At 32.3% G+C, this 15,114-nt stretch overlaps 3 protein-coding genes across 9 annotated transcripts in view; 1 reads left to right on the forward strand and 2 right to left on the reverse strand.

The window, feature by feature from the left end:
• The window catches only part of LOC108758802 (serine-rich adhesin for platelets), a 13,288-nt gene extending 13,022 nt beyond the window's left edge, over positions 1 to 266 (reverse strand). For all 5 annotated transcript variants that reach the window (XM_018503935.1, XM_018503938.1, XM_018503936.1 and 2 more), the window contains exon 1: positions 68 to 266. The gene's annotated coding sequence lies outside the window, so the exon portion shown is untranslated. The remainder of the gene's footprint in view (positions 1 to 67) is intronic.
• Positions 267 to 939: 673 nt separating this feature from the next.
• cype (cytochrome c oxidase subunit cyclope) lies at positions 940 to 2,986 on the reverse strand. The gene is made up of 3 exons (XM_018503947.1): positions 2,831 to 2,986; positions 1,843 to 2,000; positions 940 to 1,131 (listed from the first exon to the last, which is right to left on the reverse strand). The coding sequence occupies exons 2-3, from the start codon at positions 1,998 to 2,000 to the stop codon at positions 1,053 to 1,055; spliced, it is 237 nt and encodes a 78-aa protein (XP_018359449.1). The 5' UTR covers positions 2,831 to 2,986; the 3' UTR covers positions 940 to 1,052.
• A 1,347-nt stretch (positions 2,987 to 4,333) lies between these two features.
• On the forward strand, positions 4,334 to 7,926 carry LOC108758803 (uncharacterized). Of its 3 annotated transcripts, none has more exons than XM_018503941.1 (10): positions 4,334 to 4,797; positions 5,175 to 5,357; positions 5,424 to 5,663; positions 5,733 to 5,972; positions 6,118 to 6,213; positions 6,311 to 6,585; positions 6,680 to 6,778; positions 6,877 to 7,147; positions 7,228 to 7,472; positions 7,548 to 7,926. In XM_018503941.1, the coding sequence occupies exons 2-10, from the start codon at positions 5,217 to 5,219 to the stop codon at positions 7,705 to 7,707; spliced, it is 1,767 nt and encodes a 588-aa protein (XP_018359443.1). In that variant the 5' UTR covers positions 4,334 to 4,797; positions 5,175 to 5,216; the 3' UTR covers positions 7,708 to 7,926. The 3 variants fall into 3 exon arrangements, with proteins under 3 accessions (XP_018359443.1, XP_018359442.1, XP_018359444.1); XM_018503940.1 differs by having other exon boundaries at positions 4,334 to 4,613; XM_018503942.1 differs by lacking the exon at positions 6,118 to 6,213 and having other exon boundaries at positions 4,334 to 4,613.
• Positions 7,927 to 15,114: the final 7,188 nt, after the last annotated feature.

Consider the following 15,114-nt stretch of genomic DNA (forward strand, 5'->3'; position numbering starts at 1 on the left):
GCCTCACTCCAGTCGTCGCGCAGCGCCGATTTGATACCGTATGAACACAGGAAAATTTCAACGTTACCCCATTTCTTTCCGACACTGTCCGGGATTTCACGCGTCCGTACAGCACGGAGGCACACCGCCCGGGCACTGGTCTTAACCTAAAACACACGGCGCGGGCCCTACTTCACACTCGGCACACAGCGCGCGGCAGGGATCGCGAAAAAACTCGACATAATCGCTAATATAAAGAGACAAGTCATAAAACGCCATGAACAATAACAAGGTGCCGCCATTTGCAATGCGAGCAACTGACATGCGCAAATCAATCGCGCGGAGCATGCTGGGTACTTTCCGGATGGGGCGCCATCTTGGCCAAGATGTATATACATGTCCCCTAACCTCGAATCCTCGCCTCGCGAGCGAGTCGCGTCGTCGCTGGTCGTTGCCACGCGTCCCGATAACAACGCTCCGTCGCTTCCGAGTTTCTGATGTCTTGCGTTCTCTTCCATTAGAGACGCGAAACGTCGTCGGGAGCCTCGCTACTACTCTTGCTATACCAATACTCCTCCTTTCCATGCGATATTTGCGCGTATCGAGCGTACAAAAATCGCACCTTTTATACTAATTAGATAAAAAAAATGTTTAAACCGTCAAAGCTGTTACAAAGCTGCAATTTAAATTGAATGATAAATTTGAATACTGAATATGTATTGCTACGTGTAGCCAAGTCAGAAAATAAATACATAAATATTACGAGAAAAATTACAATTGCTCACTTAATACAAGTACAAAACCAATTGTGTAATCGATAAGACGATCTTCGACATAAAAACAAATATTTTTACATCAATTTTATGCAATAAATATGGACAATCGGGAATACAAATTTAACGATTAACTAAATCGATTATGGAGATCAATGTGCAATCAATAAGAAACTTAGTATACTTAATACTATGTTGAATTTATTTATCATACATATATAGATATAATACATAATCCCGAAAAAGACTATCTTATTTTCGCTCTCTCAAACTTTTCTTCTATCACTTGTACACATACATTTATTTCGGTTCAGGCATATAGGACTGCATGAGACCAGCCTCATTCATTATCTTTAGCTGTTTCTCTGCATCGTAGGTTCTGCAAAACAACAAAATTACAAACTTACTTATGTTCTTTTCTATCAATATAAACTAACTTTAATCTTGATTCAACGAATTCTTCATCTAATTCTTAGGATTAAAAAAAAAATGAATTAGTTGAACCGAAATTAAAGTTAATCTTTATGGGTGAAAATCAACCCACTTCTATCAATGTAGATTAATTTATAATAGTTTATATTTCATCTTTTTTTAGTTCTAAGAATTAGATCAAGTTCTATCAATGTAACATTGACATTATTTCAGTTTAACTTACTGTTTATTTTTTTCTAATTCTTAGAATTAGAAAAAGATAAAGAATAAATTAAACTAAAATTAAAGTTAATTTCCATTGGTAGAAATGAATATTAGACTATTATATAATATAAGCTAATATATAAAATATAGTTAATACAAAATAATTATAAAAATATATAATTAGAAAAAGTAAATTAATCTGAAATTAACCTTAATCTTAGATTAATTTACTTTCTACCCTTTTCTTAGAACTAGAAGCTAAAAAGTAAGTTAAACCAAGATTAAAATTAATCTATATTGGTAGAAGTGGATATTAGAGACTTTAAGTATAAAGTTTTTAAGTATAAAGTATTTAAGTATAAAGTGAAGATTATGTACAAATGCTATAGTCGTGGCATTAGAATGAGATTAGAATAGGCAATGGCAGTATTTTACAAAAGATATTTGTACATACTTGTAAAATTCGGCATATCTCCGTTTTCTCTTATCGGCAACAAGAATCTTATACGCCAGCCCCGCACTGATGCTAGCTATCATCATTGCTATAAGATTCTTTTTGATCTGTGACGTGAGGAGACCACGAAGTTGTGGTTTCGCTATTGGAGTGGACATCTGAAATCCGCAAAACTATTATAAAACTTCTGCTTTTTATTCATCCATTTGTAGATAAATGCTATTAATGGAAATTTTTAATCAGATAGTTTGATTTTTTTAGATTTAAAGACAAATATTTATGATAAATTTGATCATTTACACTACTGGATTAATACATATTAAAGGCTGCTTTATGTAAAGTATCTAAATGCAATAGCATAATACAATTATTTTTGATTAAAAATGAATAAAATAATACATGTATATTCTGTTAAATGTCACGATAATATTATTGAGTATTTAAGCGTTTAAAACATTTATGTGCTTGTACATTTAATTTTGCTGATTTTATGACAGCTTTAGTATTAATTTAATGTAATGCAAGTGACTGAATTGTTATTATTTAAATCTAATAACGATTCAGTCACTTGCATTACATTAAGCATTTAAGTTTAAATGAAAAATTATTAGATTTAAATGATAAACATTTAGATGTCAAGACTATAACAAAGCTGTCGAAAATCATGCCATTAAATTTCCCGAAATAGGTTACTTGGGAGCAAAAGCTTATCAGCTTTTTTTATACAAATTGCGTGAGAGGTGTTTTTCGATCCTCGGAGATAATTGAAGTATCTCCGAGGCTCACAGGAACGTATACAAATGTCAGTCGTACATCTGTGACAGAAATATAGAGGTTTATACGTGATTTAATCAACATAGGATTTCATGATGCATATATATTATATAACGTTTCATTAACATATACTTAGCGGCTTGTTTTTTTTCGAGGGGACTACTTTACATGGATTGCAGGACAAAGACAACTTTATTGGAAGAATATATCTTGCCTTGAATGATCTTGTTCGTGTCTGTTGCTGTCAAGCTAGACGTAATAAAGACTATCGTGAAAATTTAGACAGATATCGACCATCGGCCACAATACTCGATAAAATAACGTCGATTCGCTCGAGTGAGGTCTCTCGGACCTGTTTTCAGAACGCGACTGAAATCTTTAGGCGAAGTACACATCGAAACACGAGCATCGATTGACGATTTCCGGGAAAGCTTTGTGTTCATTGGACATCGCGTGCGTTTCTCTGTTTTGTGGATTATTCCTTTTCATTGCGTTTCTTTTACAGCCTTTTTGCGTTGGAAATAAAATTAAAGTATAATGATATATGGTGAGAAAAAGAAACAAATAAAAGATGGGCTTAAGAAATAAGAAGTCTTTTACTTGTAGATTAAAATATCTTCTATAAATAATATATATTAGTAATATTTTCTTGGCAAGTTTATTGGCAATTGATTGTAAACATTGTGAATTAATATATTGGGTCAATATATTGAGCCAATTTCAATATTGTGGCAATAAACGTATTGTTAGGGTTTGTTTAAAGTATTCAAATAAATATTCACATTCCTCTCTCATTAAGAATAACTTTGAGGATCAAATTTTGATTTAATTTAATCGGAATTGTTAAAGACAAAATGTCGATATATGGTCTCAGATACAGAGTTCAAAAAGAATTCAGTCGTATGTCATCAATTCTGAGTTTATTTTCAGATACAAAAAGAATTCTTTTTCTGGAAATGAAGTTCTGAAAAGAATTCCTTTTGCATCTGAAAATGAACTCAGAATTGATGACATACGACTGAATTAATTCTTTTTTAATCCTTTTTGAATTCTCTGTGCATCTGGGGTTTTTTAAGCTCTAATCTTAATCTTTTTAATACAAATTTAATAGTTTTAATCGTGTTATTAATTAATTAATATAATATATAATATTAAAAATAGATTAATTGGAGTTTAGTCAAAGTCATCCTAATTTAATCAGTGATTAATATTGATAGAATTAAAACAAAATTTCTAACCGCAAATAATCCCTGTATAACTATATGATATAAGTTCCTAATTTGATAATTTTTGTTCATATGATAAACAATTTATATATATAAGGAATTAATATTTCTATTATATTAATATTTCATGTTAACCAAACAACACAAGTTTACTTGATAAGTTAATCAGGCTGATTAAATTGTAGTTTGATCTGGTTGATCATTAATCAGTCAAACTCCAAAGACAAAAAATGAGGAATGTCGAGCAAGAGAGAAAGAAAGGAGAGAACGAACAAAAAAAGACAGAGAGAGAAAGAAAGAGGGGGAGAGAGAAAGAGAGCGCGTTTACCATTGGTGAAGTCTGGACAAATCAAGCGACGCGTTGCGTTTGCGTCTCTGTTATTCTGGGAATTGGATGGAATTCTCGAGAATTTGTCGTTGAGGGGGATTTCGATGAGCTACAATCTACAATGCAGGGTGCAAGCCGTGCAAGGGGAGGTTCTCTCATTGTCCGATGTGACAGTTTCTATAAGTTTTTGTCATGACTTTTTGTCCTCGCGAATGATGCTTAGCGGATTACGTTTCCGTTGACTGTCGAAAGTCAACGCATAGTAATTCGCGTGTGATGGCAGCGTTGCGTTGCGTTGCGCAGAAGAGACAGCTGACTAATGTGATGGTCTGAGAACTCGCGTCCTTGCGTCCTTGCCGTCCTTGGTTCCTACGTACATCTGTACTCACTTTGCACTTGCGGGACCTACATAACGCACGTAGACGCGCTGGATCGAGCAAACGGTCAGTTGACAAGCTAAAAGGACGATTCCTCTCCCACTCGGTGGTGTTATTTTCCCTGAAAAGTATCATTGTTCGTTTAAAGTACATTGTCTCGTCCGGGACAAGTCTAGATATACGATATCTGAGAATCGATATCGCTTTCGCTCGAATTTGTCCCGTGGAGGACATATTTTGTTTAATTAATGTACGTATTGTACACACGAATGGTATAATTGATGTGATTGACTTGTTAATTAAAGTAAATTATTCTGTGCATGACTAATCTGCTTTGTTGTTTGCTAAGTTGCACAGATGTTACGTATTTCTCATTTCATTTTCAAAATTTCAGTTAAAATCGTCCCCTAATGATTCTTTGAGGTGAATTTAAGAATATCCCTACTTTACATAAATTGCGTAATTTCTAAAAATGTTGGGAATTTTTATCTGTCATTGCATATTAATCAAGATCTACATAAATTGCGTAATTTCTAAAAATGTTGGGAATTTTTATCTGTCATTGCATATTAATCAAGTGTCTGGTTGGAACAATACCTGAGATAAATTATTTGCATTTCAATACAGTTTTCTAGAGGGCTGCACTGAAGCAGTCTGTATCTACTGATCATGGAACAGGTGATCGCGTTGAGTACACAAAATCCATTGTCATTACTGGTTAAATTTGGTATGATGGCCTGGAACAACAGCTGTGGAAACGATAACTGTTCTGGCCATGGGGAATGCCATAATGGGACCTGTCTATGCGAGGTATTACTATTACTGGCTATTATCAAATTGTTCTGAGATAATAACGTTTTAATTATTTCGTTTCAGATTCAGTTTGACGGACCAGAATGCCACATCCCAAATCTGAGTTACTACATTGCATTTGCATCGATATTTTTCATACTGGCTTTCGTCTGTTTGATACAACTTGTCATGTGCATCGTTGCTGAGTGGCAAAGAATGAAGGCACCGTCATTTCTGAGAGCATGCAGAGTCACCACTCAAAAAGTGTTGTACTTTGTAGTTTTCCTTGCATCAATCATACGAGGGGCATACTTTACCTCACCTGTATGTAAACAAATATTTTGTTTGAAATTTTTTTTCATTCATTTTAATTACACACTCAATTTTTTATAGACCGCTTTCAAGGAAGGTTGGTCCAGGAGTTTGCTGTCAGCGTATTATCCATTGCTCTTGAGTGGATCATCGTTGCTTGTTTGTTTCTGGGCTGAAGTGTTTCATCTAAGAGATATTCGTTGGGACAAACCTCAATTTTTATCAAAATCTTTTCTGGCTTTTGTTGTGTTCAACATATTAACATATTCCCTTTTATTTGCGGAATTCATCACGGCTCGAACTTATTCACAAGTAGATCGAGTACGTATCAGAATGAAAAATATAAATGTAACAGTAATATAATAGTAATTTATGCGTATTAATATCATTTTACTAATTTGCATGTGGTTAGTGTGTATATATATGTATATAAAAAAATTAATAAAAATTTTTTGCTTTTTTCTAGAGCTTTTACACACATGTATTCAATGGCTGTTACGCAGTGCTTCTGTTCATTGTAGTGGTCTTCTTCTTGATATATGGAGTGGAAGTGTTTTTCAAAGTACGCTACTAGTATAAGTACTACTTTTAAATTACAGTACTCTTATTATGGCACATTTGCATTGTAGAGTTATCTCATGATATTTTTTTATCATTAGGTTCGTGGTGGATTCTTGAATGAATGTCAAGTTGCTTCTATCGCAACAAATAAACGTGTAGCTGATACAACAAAGGTTCACACTGAGGATCAAGTAACAGCAAAGTTATTTGATCCAGGTCCATCTACATCCACAGCAGAGTCTGTGCATACGCAACAAGTGAATACGTCTCAATTACATCAGTCAAGATTTGGATTACTCTCTCAAGCATTCATGTTATTTATAGTAGTTGGTTTTCTGTTCAGTGAAACTCTCAGTGAGTTTTGGAAAACAAAGTAAGGAAATATAGGAACAAATATAAGTTACATAGCAAATTATAATATTTACAATTGAGAATTTTTGAATTTGTTCTAAATATTTTTATTTTAGGGTACCGTTGTACAGCAGGAATTGGCATGATATTGTATTTCGTGTTATTGAAGTTGGTGTAGCACTATGGTTTCCTTGTGTTTTATGGAATTGTATGAGGTATGTATTCATACATTTCATGTATTTTACATGAAAACACATGTATCCTATAAAATTTATTTTATAATATGCTCTTCTACCATTTATTTCTGTTTCAGTCCAGAGCAATTGTGGATTCTAAATCCAAAGCGCATATTGAAGAAACTAGATTTGGACCAAGGAAAACATATAAAAGAAATTGAGTTACAAGAAAAAGGCGCGTCTCAAGACGCGTTTCTTTCTGCAGATGCAGCATCAATTAATAGCAAAGATTGTTGGATTTGTTACGATAATGAGAGACAGGATGCTGGTCCATTGATACAACCATGCCAATGTAGAGGTGATGTAAGCGCTGTACATCACGATTGTTTGCGTCGTTGGCTCGTTGAGGTAAAACAGTTACAATTTCTTATATATTGTTTGTTTTCAATACAACGAACTTTGTCAGTTATGATTCTTTCTTCTTTCAGAGCTCTGTAAATGCGGACAGTCTCGTTTGTAAAGTTTGCAATACGAAATATAACGTTGAACATGCCAGTCGGTTGGACTGGCAAAACAGTTTGACTCCACGTCATTGTCTGCAAACTATTGCCATTGTTACTACGATGTGTGCATCTTCTGCCGCTGCCTGGATAGTTATCCAACTTGTAGAAGGGCCCATTATCAGAATGCTTGCAGCTGGAAGTGCACTGTTAATTATATACGTTTGCATAAGGTGAGTAAATGTCGATTTTTGTGAAAGTCAAATATCAATATATTCAATTTATACAATTGAAATTGTTTGTTCTAGATTCTTGAGCGTGAATACCGTCGTAGCGTATCAACGAGCCAAAATCTCATCGTTGAATATTGTTAACAGTGGTAGTGAGAGTAATATAACTGCACAAGTAACGACAATTAGTCATACAATTTCAGTGGACGTAACGAAATCGGACATGGCTACGATATAATCTATCTTGCCATCAGCCATTGTATAATGCTGAGTTCACATTGAGCGCCATACTATGTACGTTACATACGGTATGTATATTACGTATGCTATGTTCGCTACACTGAGTGGCCATACCAAAAATTATGTTTTGAATAAACATTTTTATTGATAATAAATGTTTAGTCAAAAAAATTGAAATTCAATAGACAAAGGCCAAAGTCGAGATTATAAAAGATAACAGCACAAACATCGATATGTTGACTGTAAGTTGACTTTGCTAAGTCAGGTCTTTAAAGTCAACTGTAACACTTGCGACTTTGTTCATATGTCCTTCAAATGTCGACTTCAAATGTCGTCCTTCAAATGTTGACTTTAGGGCGTTTAGTGCGATTTACTCTCACAAAGCTCTATATATTTTTTAAAGTATAATTTACTGATTTTTATAAATAATAGTCTAATGGTATTTTTCCTTGGGACTGCGCAGTAGTGTTTCCATAAGAGTATAAATGTTAAAATTATATATTATATATTTACACGGAGGCAGTGCAAATTTGACCATATTCTTATGGAAACACTGCATGAGTGCAGTCCCGATGGAAAACGCCGTAAGAAAAACATAAAACCTATTTTCCCGATTTAAATATTTCCACCATTGTAAGGTGCGCATGCGCACTACATCCTAGAATGTCTATATGATGGTTGACTTAGGCCCAATTTCACAACTTATGCTTAACTCTTAACCAAGGTTCAACTTGTTTCTTATCTTTTTCCAATTCTAAAATTGGAAAGAGTCAATGAATAAATTGAACTTCGGTTATGAGTTAATCACAGTTGTGGAACTGGACCTTAAAGTCGGCTTACAGTCGTCTTTAAACTGGGACATTGTATGACTTAGGGCCATTTTCACCATCGTCGGTTTACTTAACCAGCCTAGTAACTGTAATGGAATAGAAAGAGATAGAAATAGTTCTATCTCTTTCTACTCCATTACAGTTACTAGGCTGGTTAAATTAAAATGAGCTTAAAAGTGGCCCTTAGAGACGTCTCCAAGTCGTCTAAAGTCGATTTATGGACGTCCGTTTTTCAGACATCTAGATGCTATATATATATATTGATTAGGGCTCAACAAAAGATTCGAACATGTTGAATATTTGATCTATTTAAATAGTTCGAAGTTGAAAAAAATGAGCATCTAATTCGAATATTTCGGACAGTTCGAACAGTTCGAGCTTAAGCAGTGATTGATATGAAATATCAATTCGTTATATCTGAAGTTCGAACGGTTCGGACAGTAAACAAATATTTGTAATATATGAATTAGCGCAAGCGAACTAGCAGGCTCGAATAACTCTGAAATTTATATTCAAGTTTAATTTGTATTTAATTGAGCCAATAATTATATGAATTTAATATTTTAATTTTTATGTTATAAAGATATTAAATTTTTTTTTTATATGCCCTTTAGCAATCATTATCGCACTAAAACAATATAAAATTATCAATTTTCTAAGAGTTGCATCAAAAGTTATAAGAAATCTATAATTAACCGATGTTGATAGTAATCGATGTGTGTGTATCTTACCATTTAATTATCCAATCTGAATTCTTACTACTTTTGTAGACGTTATTCATGCTTGAATAGTCGTTAGGTATTAAAATAGACTCAACTCCAGATTTAAATCAAACTCTTTTATTAATCCTCATTTAAATCAAATCCTTTTATTAATAAATCGACCTGGTTTATTTTTTGGTCAATATTAAGAAATCTGTGGTATAAATCGTATATTTGTACCTATTTCTATTCAATTAAATTTTGATTATTATTATTCATTTACTATTCCTAATACACTAATTTTAAATGAATAATAATAATCAAAATTTAATTGAATTAAAAACTCTTTGTGTTAAAACATAAAATTACAATAATTAATCAAGTACAATATTAATGGCTATACAAAGTATATGGCTAAACGCTGTTTTCGATGCGTAAATTATATACAAACATATCTTTGATACAGAAAATTCGAACGTTTCGGTCCCATTGTTTGAACCATCATCAGCGATAATATAAAAGATATACAAAAAAGCTATCTAATGTTGAAGAGAATGTTATTGAACATCGTTAAACAGCTGAGTTATACAATAACGAATAATCGTTATTGTATAACGATACAGGTTCTGTATCGTTATCTAACGCATTATCTTTCTCACTTAGAATCTTCCTTCTATCTTTGTTGATAATCATATAGAAACAGTGAAGTCAGATCCGATGGATTCACAATTCTTAATTCTGTTAATTTATATGATTGATGACAAACTCATTGTAAATGAATATTGGACTATTGGAGACGATAAAAATATGATGAAAAATGAAAAGTGAAGACAGAAGGAAGATCCTAAGTAAGAAAAACAATGCATTAGATAACGATGTAGAACCTGTTAGTTAGCTTTTAGAGAAGGAGATAACCTTTGATCCTAATATTTGATATTAATTATAGATTTCTTATAACTTTTGATGTAATTTAGAATTAGCAATTTTATATTCTATACTAAGATTCTATACTAAGACTGTTGAAGGAATTTCATATTGACTATTGATTTTTAATGTAGGACTTAACAAGATTCTCGACATCGACCGAGAGTTTGATTATCGAGATTTTATATACGACGGACTTTGCAATAAGATTTATTTTCGATCTTACTGTGCATGCCCGTACGTGATAATGTTTTAACAAAAATTCGAGAATCAAACACTCGTCGTAACGTCGCGAACATAGCGTATGTATGTGCAGTCGTTTACTAAAAGATTGCAACACTTTTTCGATGATTTTCGAAATATAGCCTATTCATTAAGCGATTGGTTGTTACGAATTTAACCATTTACGTTCAACCGCTCTACAAGCAAGGATGAGTTCAATAAAAAAAGTGTTGCAATTCTGTTAATAAACGACTGTACATATCGTATGCAACTCGATATGGCCAGTCAGTCACATTAACTATTAGGGCTCGGACAGACAAGCAACTTTGTAACGCGATAAATATAAGCAGCGACCTATTCACACACATGCTTCATGCTTGTGTATGAATAGATCGATGCTTGTTTATCGCTCCATAAAGTCACTTGTCCGTCTGAGCCCTTAGGACTGTGTTCCAAAGGGCTTAGTACCAAACCGTCACTACCAAAAATTTATAGTTCACATTACCTGCATTAAAATTTTCAGTTTTGGCAGTAAATCTTGGAACACAGCCAAAGAAAGTTTTTTTTTGAAAATGTAGCAAACATAGCGTACGTAACGTACGTAACATACGGTGTGGTTTCAGCCATAAAACTCGTTCGCACGATATGATCGTTTGCCGTATCAATTTTTTTGCCGTGCTGTACAGTGGCAATACATTTTATATGTGATTTGGTAAAACAACCAAATTAGTCGTCAGTGGCACATATATTATAGTAGACGTGTTCAGACAATACGGTTTTTCTACCGATTCGACTTTTCTGCTGTAGAATACAGCATCCTAGTCAGCTGTTTAACGAAACATTTTAGCTAATCCGCGATGTACAATTTTGTACTTGTACAGAAAATGGAAGTGTAATAAGTGTAACATTGTTATTTTTTATAATAACGATTTGATAATGACATTGCAATTTTTTATAACTAATGATAGCTAACTAAATGCTAAGGTTGCGCTAAAGTTGGAAAAGTAAGTTTATATTTTCCTACTACTGTCTAATTCTCCCCTTAAATTATGCAGACTTCTGTGCTTTCTTATTTTAAATAATTTAAACCCATCAACCTTTCTGTATAAAAACGCGCTCACTTGTCATTGTTCCGCGCTTTGTTCACGCTTAAACGCCTACCTATCTCTCTGCCACTCAGAATACTCTTTTTAGGCCGCAGTCCGATTCATGCTCACAACAGTAGTCGTATTATACTGTGTACCTCGGTCCGTGTTGCATCATCTCAACATTTTTGGAAAATGTGGCCGGCTTTAAACGAGCATCAGTATTCAAACTCGCTTTTGTGCATTCTTTTGAAACGTGATCTGACTGTATTGATTTGTAAAGGCTTGTTCCTAGAGGTAGGTACCATTGTTTCAGGTATTGCATCACTTCAATTATATTTTTGAAAATCGTGGCCGGCTTCGAATGTGCATTTGCATTTCTCAATTCATAGTTCCTTCATTCGTCTGGACGCGCGTCCGTGTGGTGCGGAAGCATCGTAGTTGCGGGCGCCCAGTGTCTGAAGGGTCGCTTTGCCATTTTCATTTTGATTGTATTATCCTTTTGTCATGTCTGCTCGGTTCAAGGTGGCCGGTGCATTGCATTTATATTACACGAATTATTTAATTTCTAAGACCCAGTGATCCAGTATCAACCTGTTGGCTGCGGGGCCAATAAAACAAGAAATCATGCTCACAACACTCATGAGCATTATTTATCTTTGTTTAACATTTCACAAGGATGAAATGATTTTTAAGCATTGTGAGCGTGAATCGGACCATGGCCTTAAAATGTTTTAAAACTGGTTTATGGCCAGATTCTAGTCGACATGGCTGCGAGCGTCACTTCTTAAAAAGAAGAAGAAGAAAGGAAAGTTACTTTGAAAAAAGTAGCTTGTCATTATCATTTACTGAAAAAAGTAATTTGTTATAAAGCACTGACGCGTTACTTTGTTCAAGTAAAAGTAATTTGTTACAAATAATTTAGTTACTTTCTTCAGTAATAAGTAACTTTGTCAATATATCCGTTACAAGGAACGATTGACTTTTCCAACTCTGGTGTTACTGTTACTGTCATAAAAAATTCACAAATTCATCATTCCATATCGTTATTATAATAAAGTAACGATAAAAAACATTACAAATAAAAAGCATTACAAATAATTCCATTTTCTTCTTATATACTATTACGCGATGAAAGATAAATACAGAATTTTCAATAAGTTTAATAGAAGAAAGGTCTGCGAGATGAGATGGGATGAGATGTTGGACATTTATAAAGATAAAAATATAACGAAATCTGCATAGAGATATATATATTGACGGAAATATATTGAAGTTTTAATTTATCTTTTCTCAGTTGAGAGACATAAGTGTTCGATACAATCCCAAACGAAATCTCTAACTCACAATTGTATGTATCCAATATTTTCTATTAATTGTTTTATAACGAGAGTATGAATAAGAAACGTATTCATATCCATTTGCGAGAAAGTTGATAGAATAGTGGAAGGAAAATTGATTGTGTGGGAGAATGGAGACATACGCCAAGATTACCGTATGTCTGAACGTAGCATCAAACTTTGACTGATTTGCACCAATTCGGCGAAATTATCGGTATGGTCAAAAACTGTATCGTGTAAACGAGTTCTAACGAATACAAGTATCTTTTTACTTGAAATAAAAGATTTAAGATAGAAAAAATAGGATAACGCGGATATGTACGCTTTTCAAGCGTATATAACAATAATGTACAAAACGATGATGGAGATACAGTATGTTTCCACTCTCAAGGAAAAGCTCAGAAATAGTTCTTACCGATTTCATTAAAACTTGACAGGAATTCATAAAGTGTGTTTCTCTGAATATAATTATATTTCTATTTTTGGGAGTAGATGGTTACCATTTTCGAAATATTTCAATATTAAATTTAATTCAGTAGAGTTTATACTCTAATTCAGGGTCCTAAAAAAATTTGTGTTCTATTTGTTTTCCTCAAAACTTCCAGCCTAAGACTTCATTGAAATCAATAAGGACAGCTTTTGAGCTTTTCTTGTCAGAATTTTTATATGCTTATAAAATAACAAAGTTACTTTATAAAGCGTGAAGGAAGAAACTGAGAAGAGATATATACTGTATTTACATTTTCATGATATAGGTTTAGAACAGTTGCCAAACTTCCATATTTTACTTCTCCTGATTATTTCATTGTATGACACTCATGTATTCATGTTTTCATGATTTATATCACATATATAACATACATATAATTTATATATTTACATAACAAAACGGACGAGGTATTGAAACGAGGTGTTGAAACTTCAGTTACTTCGTTCTATTGAAAATACTGCATTAATAATACGTTGTATTGCTATTCATATATAAGCGGTAAAGATTTGAATATCAAATATTTCAAAATTGCTGTGAGAAAAGCAATTACAAAAAATATATCAATAGTATAAGCTATTTAAAAAGATAATACAGTTTTTTTCAACATAGATATAATTTCAACTTGGTGCAATTTACCGATTAGTATTTATAATTACGTTAATTTAATAATTTGCTAGCAAGTATATTGAATATTTAAAAGGAATGTTATATAAAAATATAACATATAGTTACATATGTATAGACTATTAAGATATGTAGAGAGAAGACAGATTCCTCAATAACTGAATATTAATAAGAAAAAGATTGTGTGGTATATTGTATTCTTCATAAATTGCTTTAATAATTGCTTTAGATTTTCATTATTTTCGATATAAAAAAGCGTATTAGATTAAGTAAATCTTCATCTATATCATCTCGATCTTTCTCGATAATAATTCATGAAAAAAGAAATTCGTTATAGATTGTATTAAGAATGAAATAATATAATATTGGAGCACTTCTCTATTGTATTAATCATGTATTAAGATATTATGATTAAGAGAACTAGTTAAAATGCAATAGCTACGGTAACATTGTATAAATCATCGTGAACAATTACATTAATAATTTGACTGTTAAAAGTACATAGAAATTACGAATATCTTTTTATAAAGTGTTGAAATTTATATTATTTCTAGAAACATCTTTGAAATAGTCGTAGATATATATATATATATATATTTCATAATTTATATATGTATATAAAAAAAGTTTTGAGTGTCATAAGGATTATTTCCTTTATGATGTTTTGTATAAAAATAATAATACACATTATGTATTATGCAATAATGCGTTATATCTAATTCGGAAGTTATCATGTATATGATAGCGTTTCTTTAATGCTTTAATCTTAACAATTATTCAATTGTAGAAAGTATTGCATTAGTAATTCAATAACGATTAAAGATTCCACACATATTAGACTTTAGTGAACAAGAATTGATCTTAATTGTATCTGACAGTAAATTGTATCGTAAAATGAAAATTTTAAAAGCTCAAAAAGTATAATAAATATAATATCATGTTACAGCTACATCTCCATATATTAAAACAGAAAACTATACAACAATAGTACGCTAATGTAATAAACAAATGAGTAAAATTTATGTTAATATATGCTGTTATAACGTGTTAAAATTTACTTATTGCATCTTTGGTTAAAAATTATATTCAGTTATTTTCATATAATTGAGAAGTATTTTAATTTCATGGAAATGATAAGGTTTTCTTTAATTTAACAAATATGAATAATTAATTTTGGTTTCTTATTATG

This window comes from Trachymyrmex cornetzi, unplaced genomic scaffold (assembly GCF_001594075.2).
Source record: "Trachymyrmex cornetzi isolate Tcor2-1 unplaced genomic scaffold, Tcor1.1 scaffold16, whole genome shotgun sequence".
In the NCBI taxonomy this organism is placed as follows: domain Eukaryota; kingdom Metazoa; phylum Arthropoda; class Insecta; order Hymenoptera; family Formicidae; genus Trachymyrmex; species Trachymyrmex cornetzi.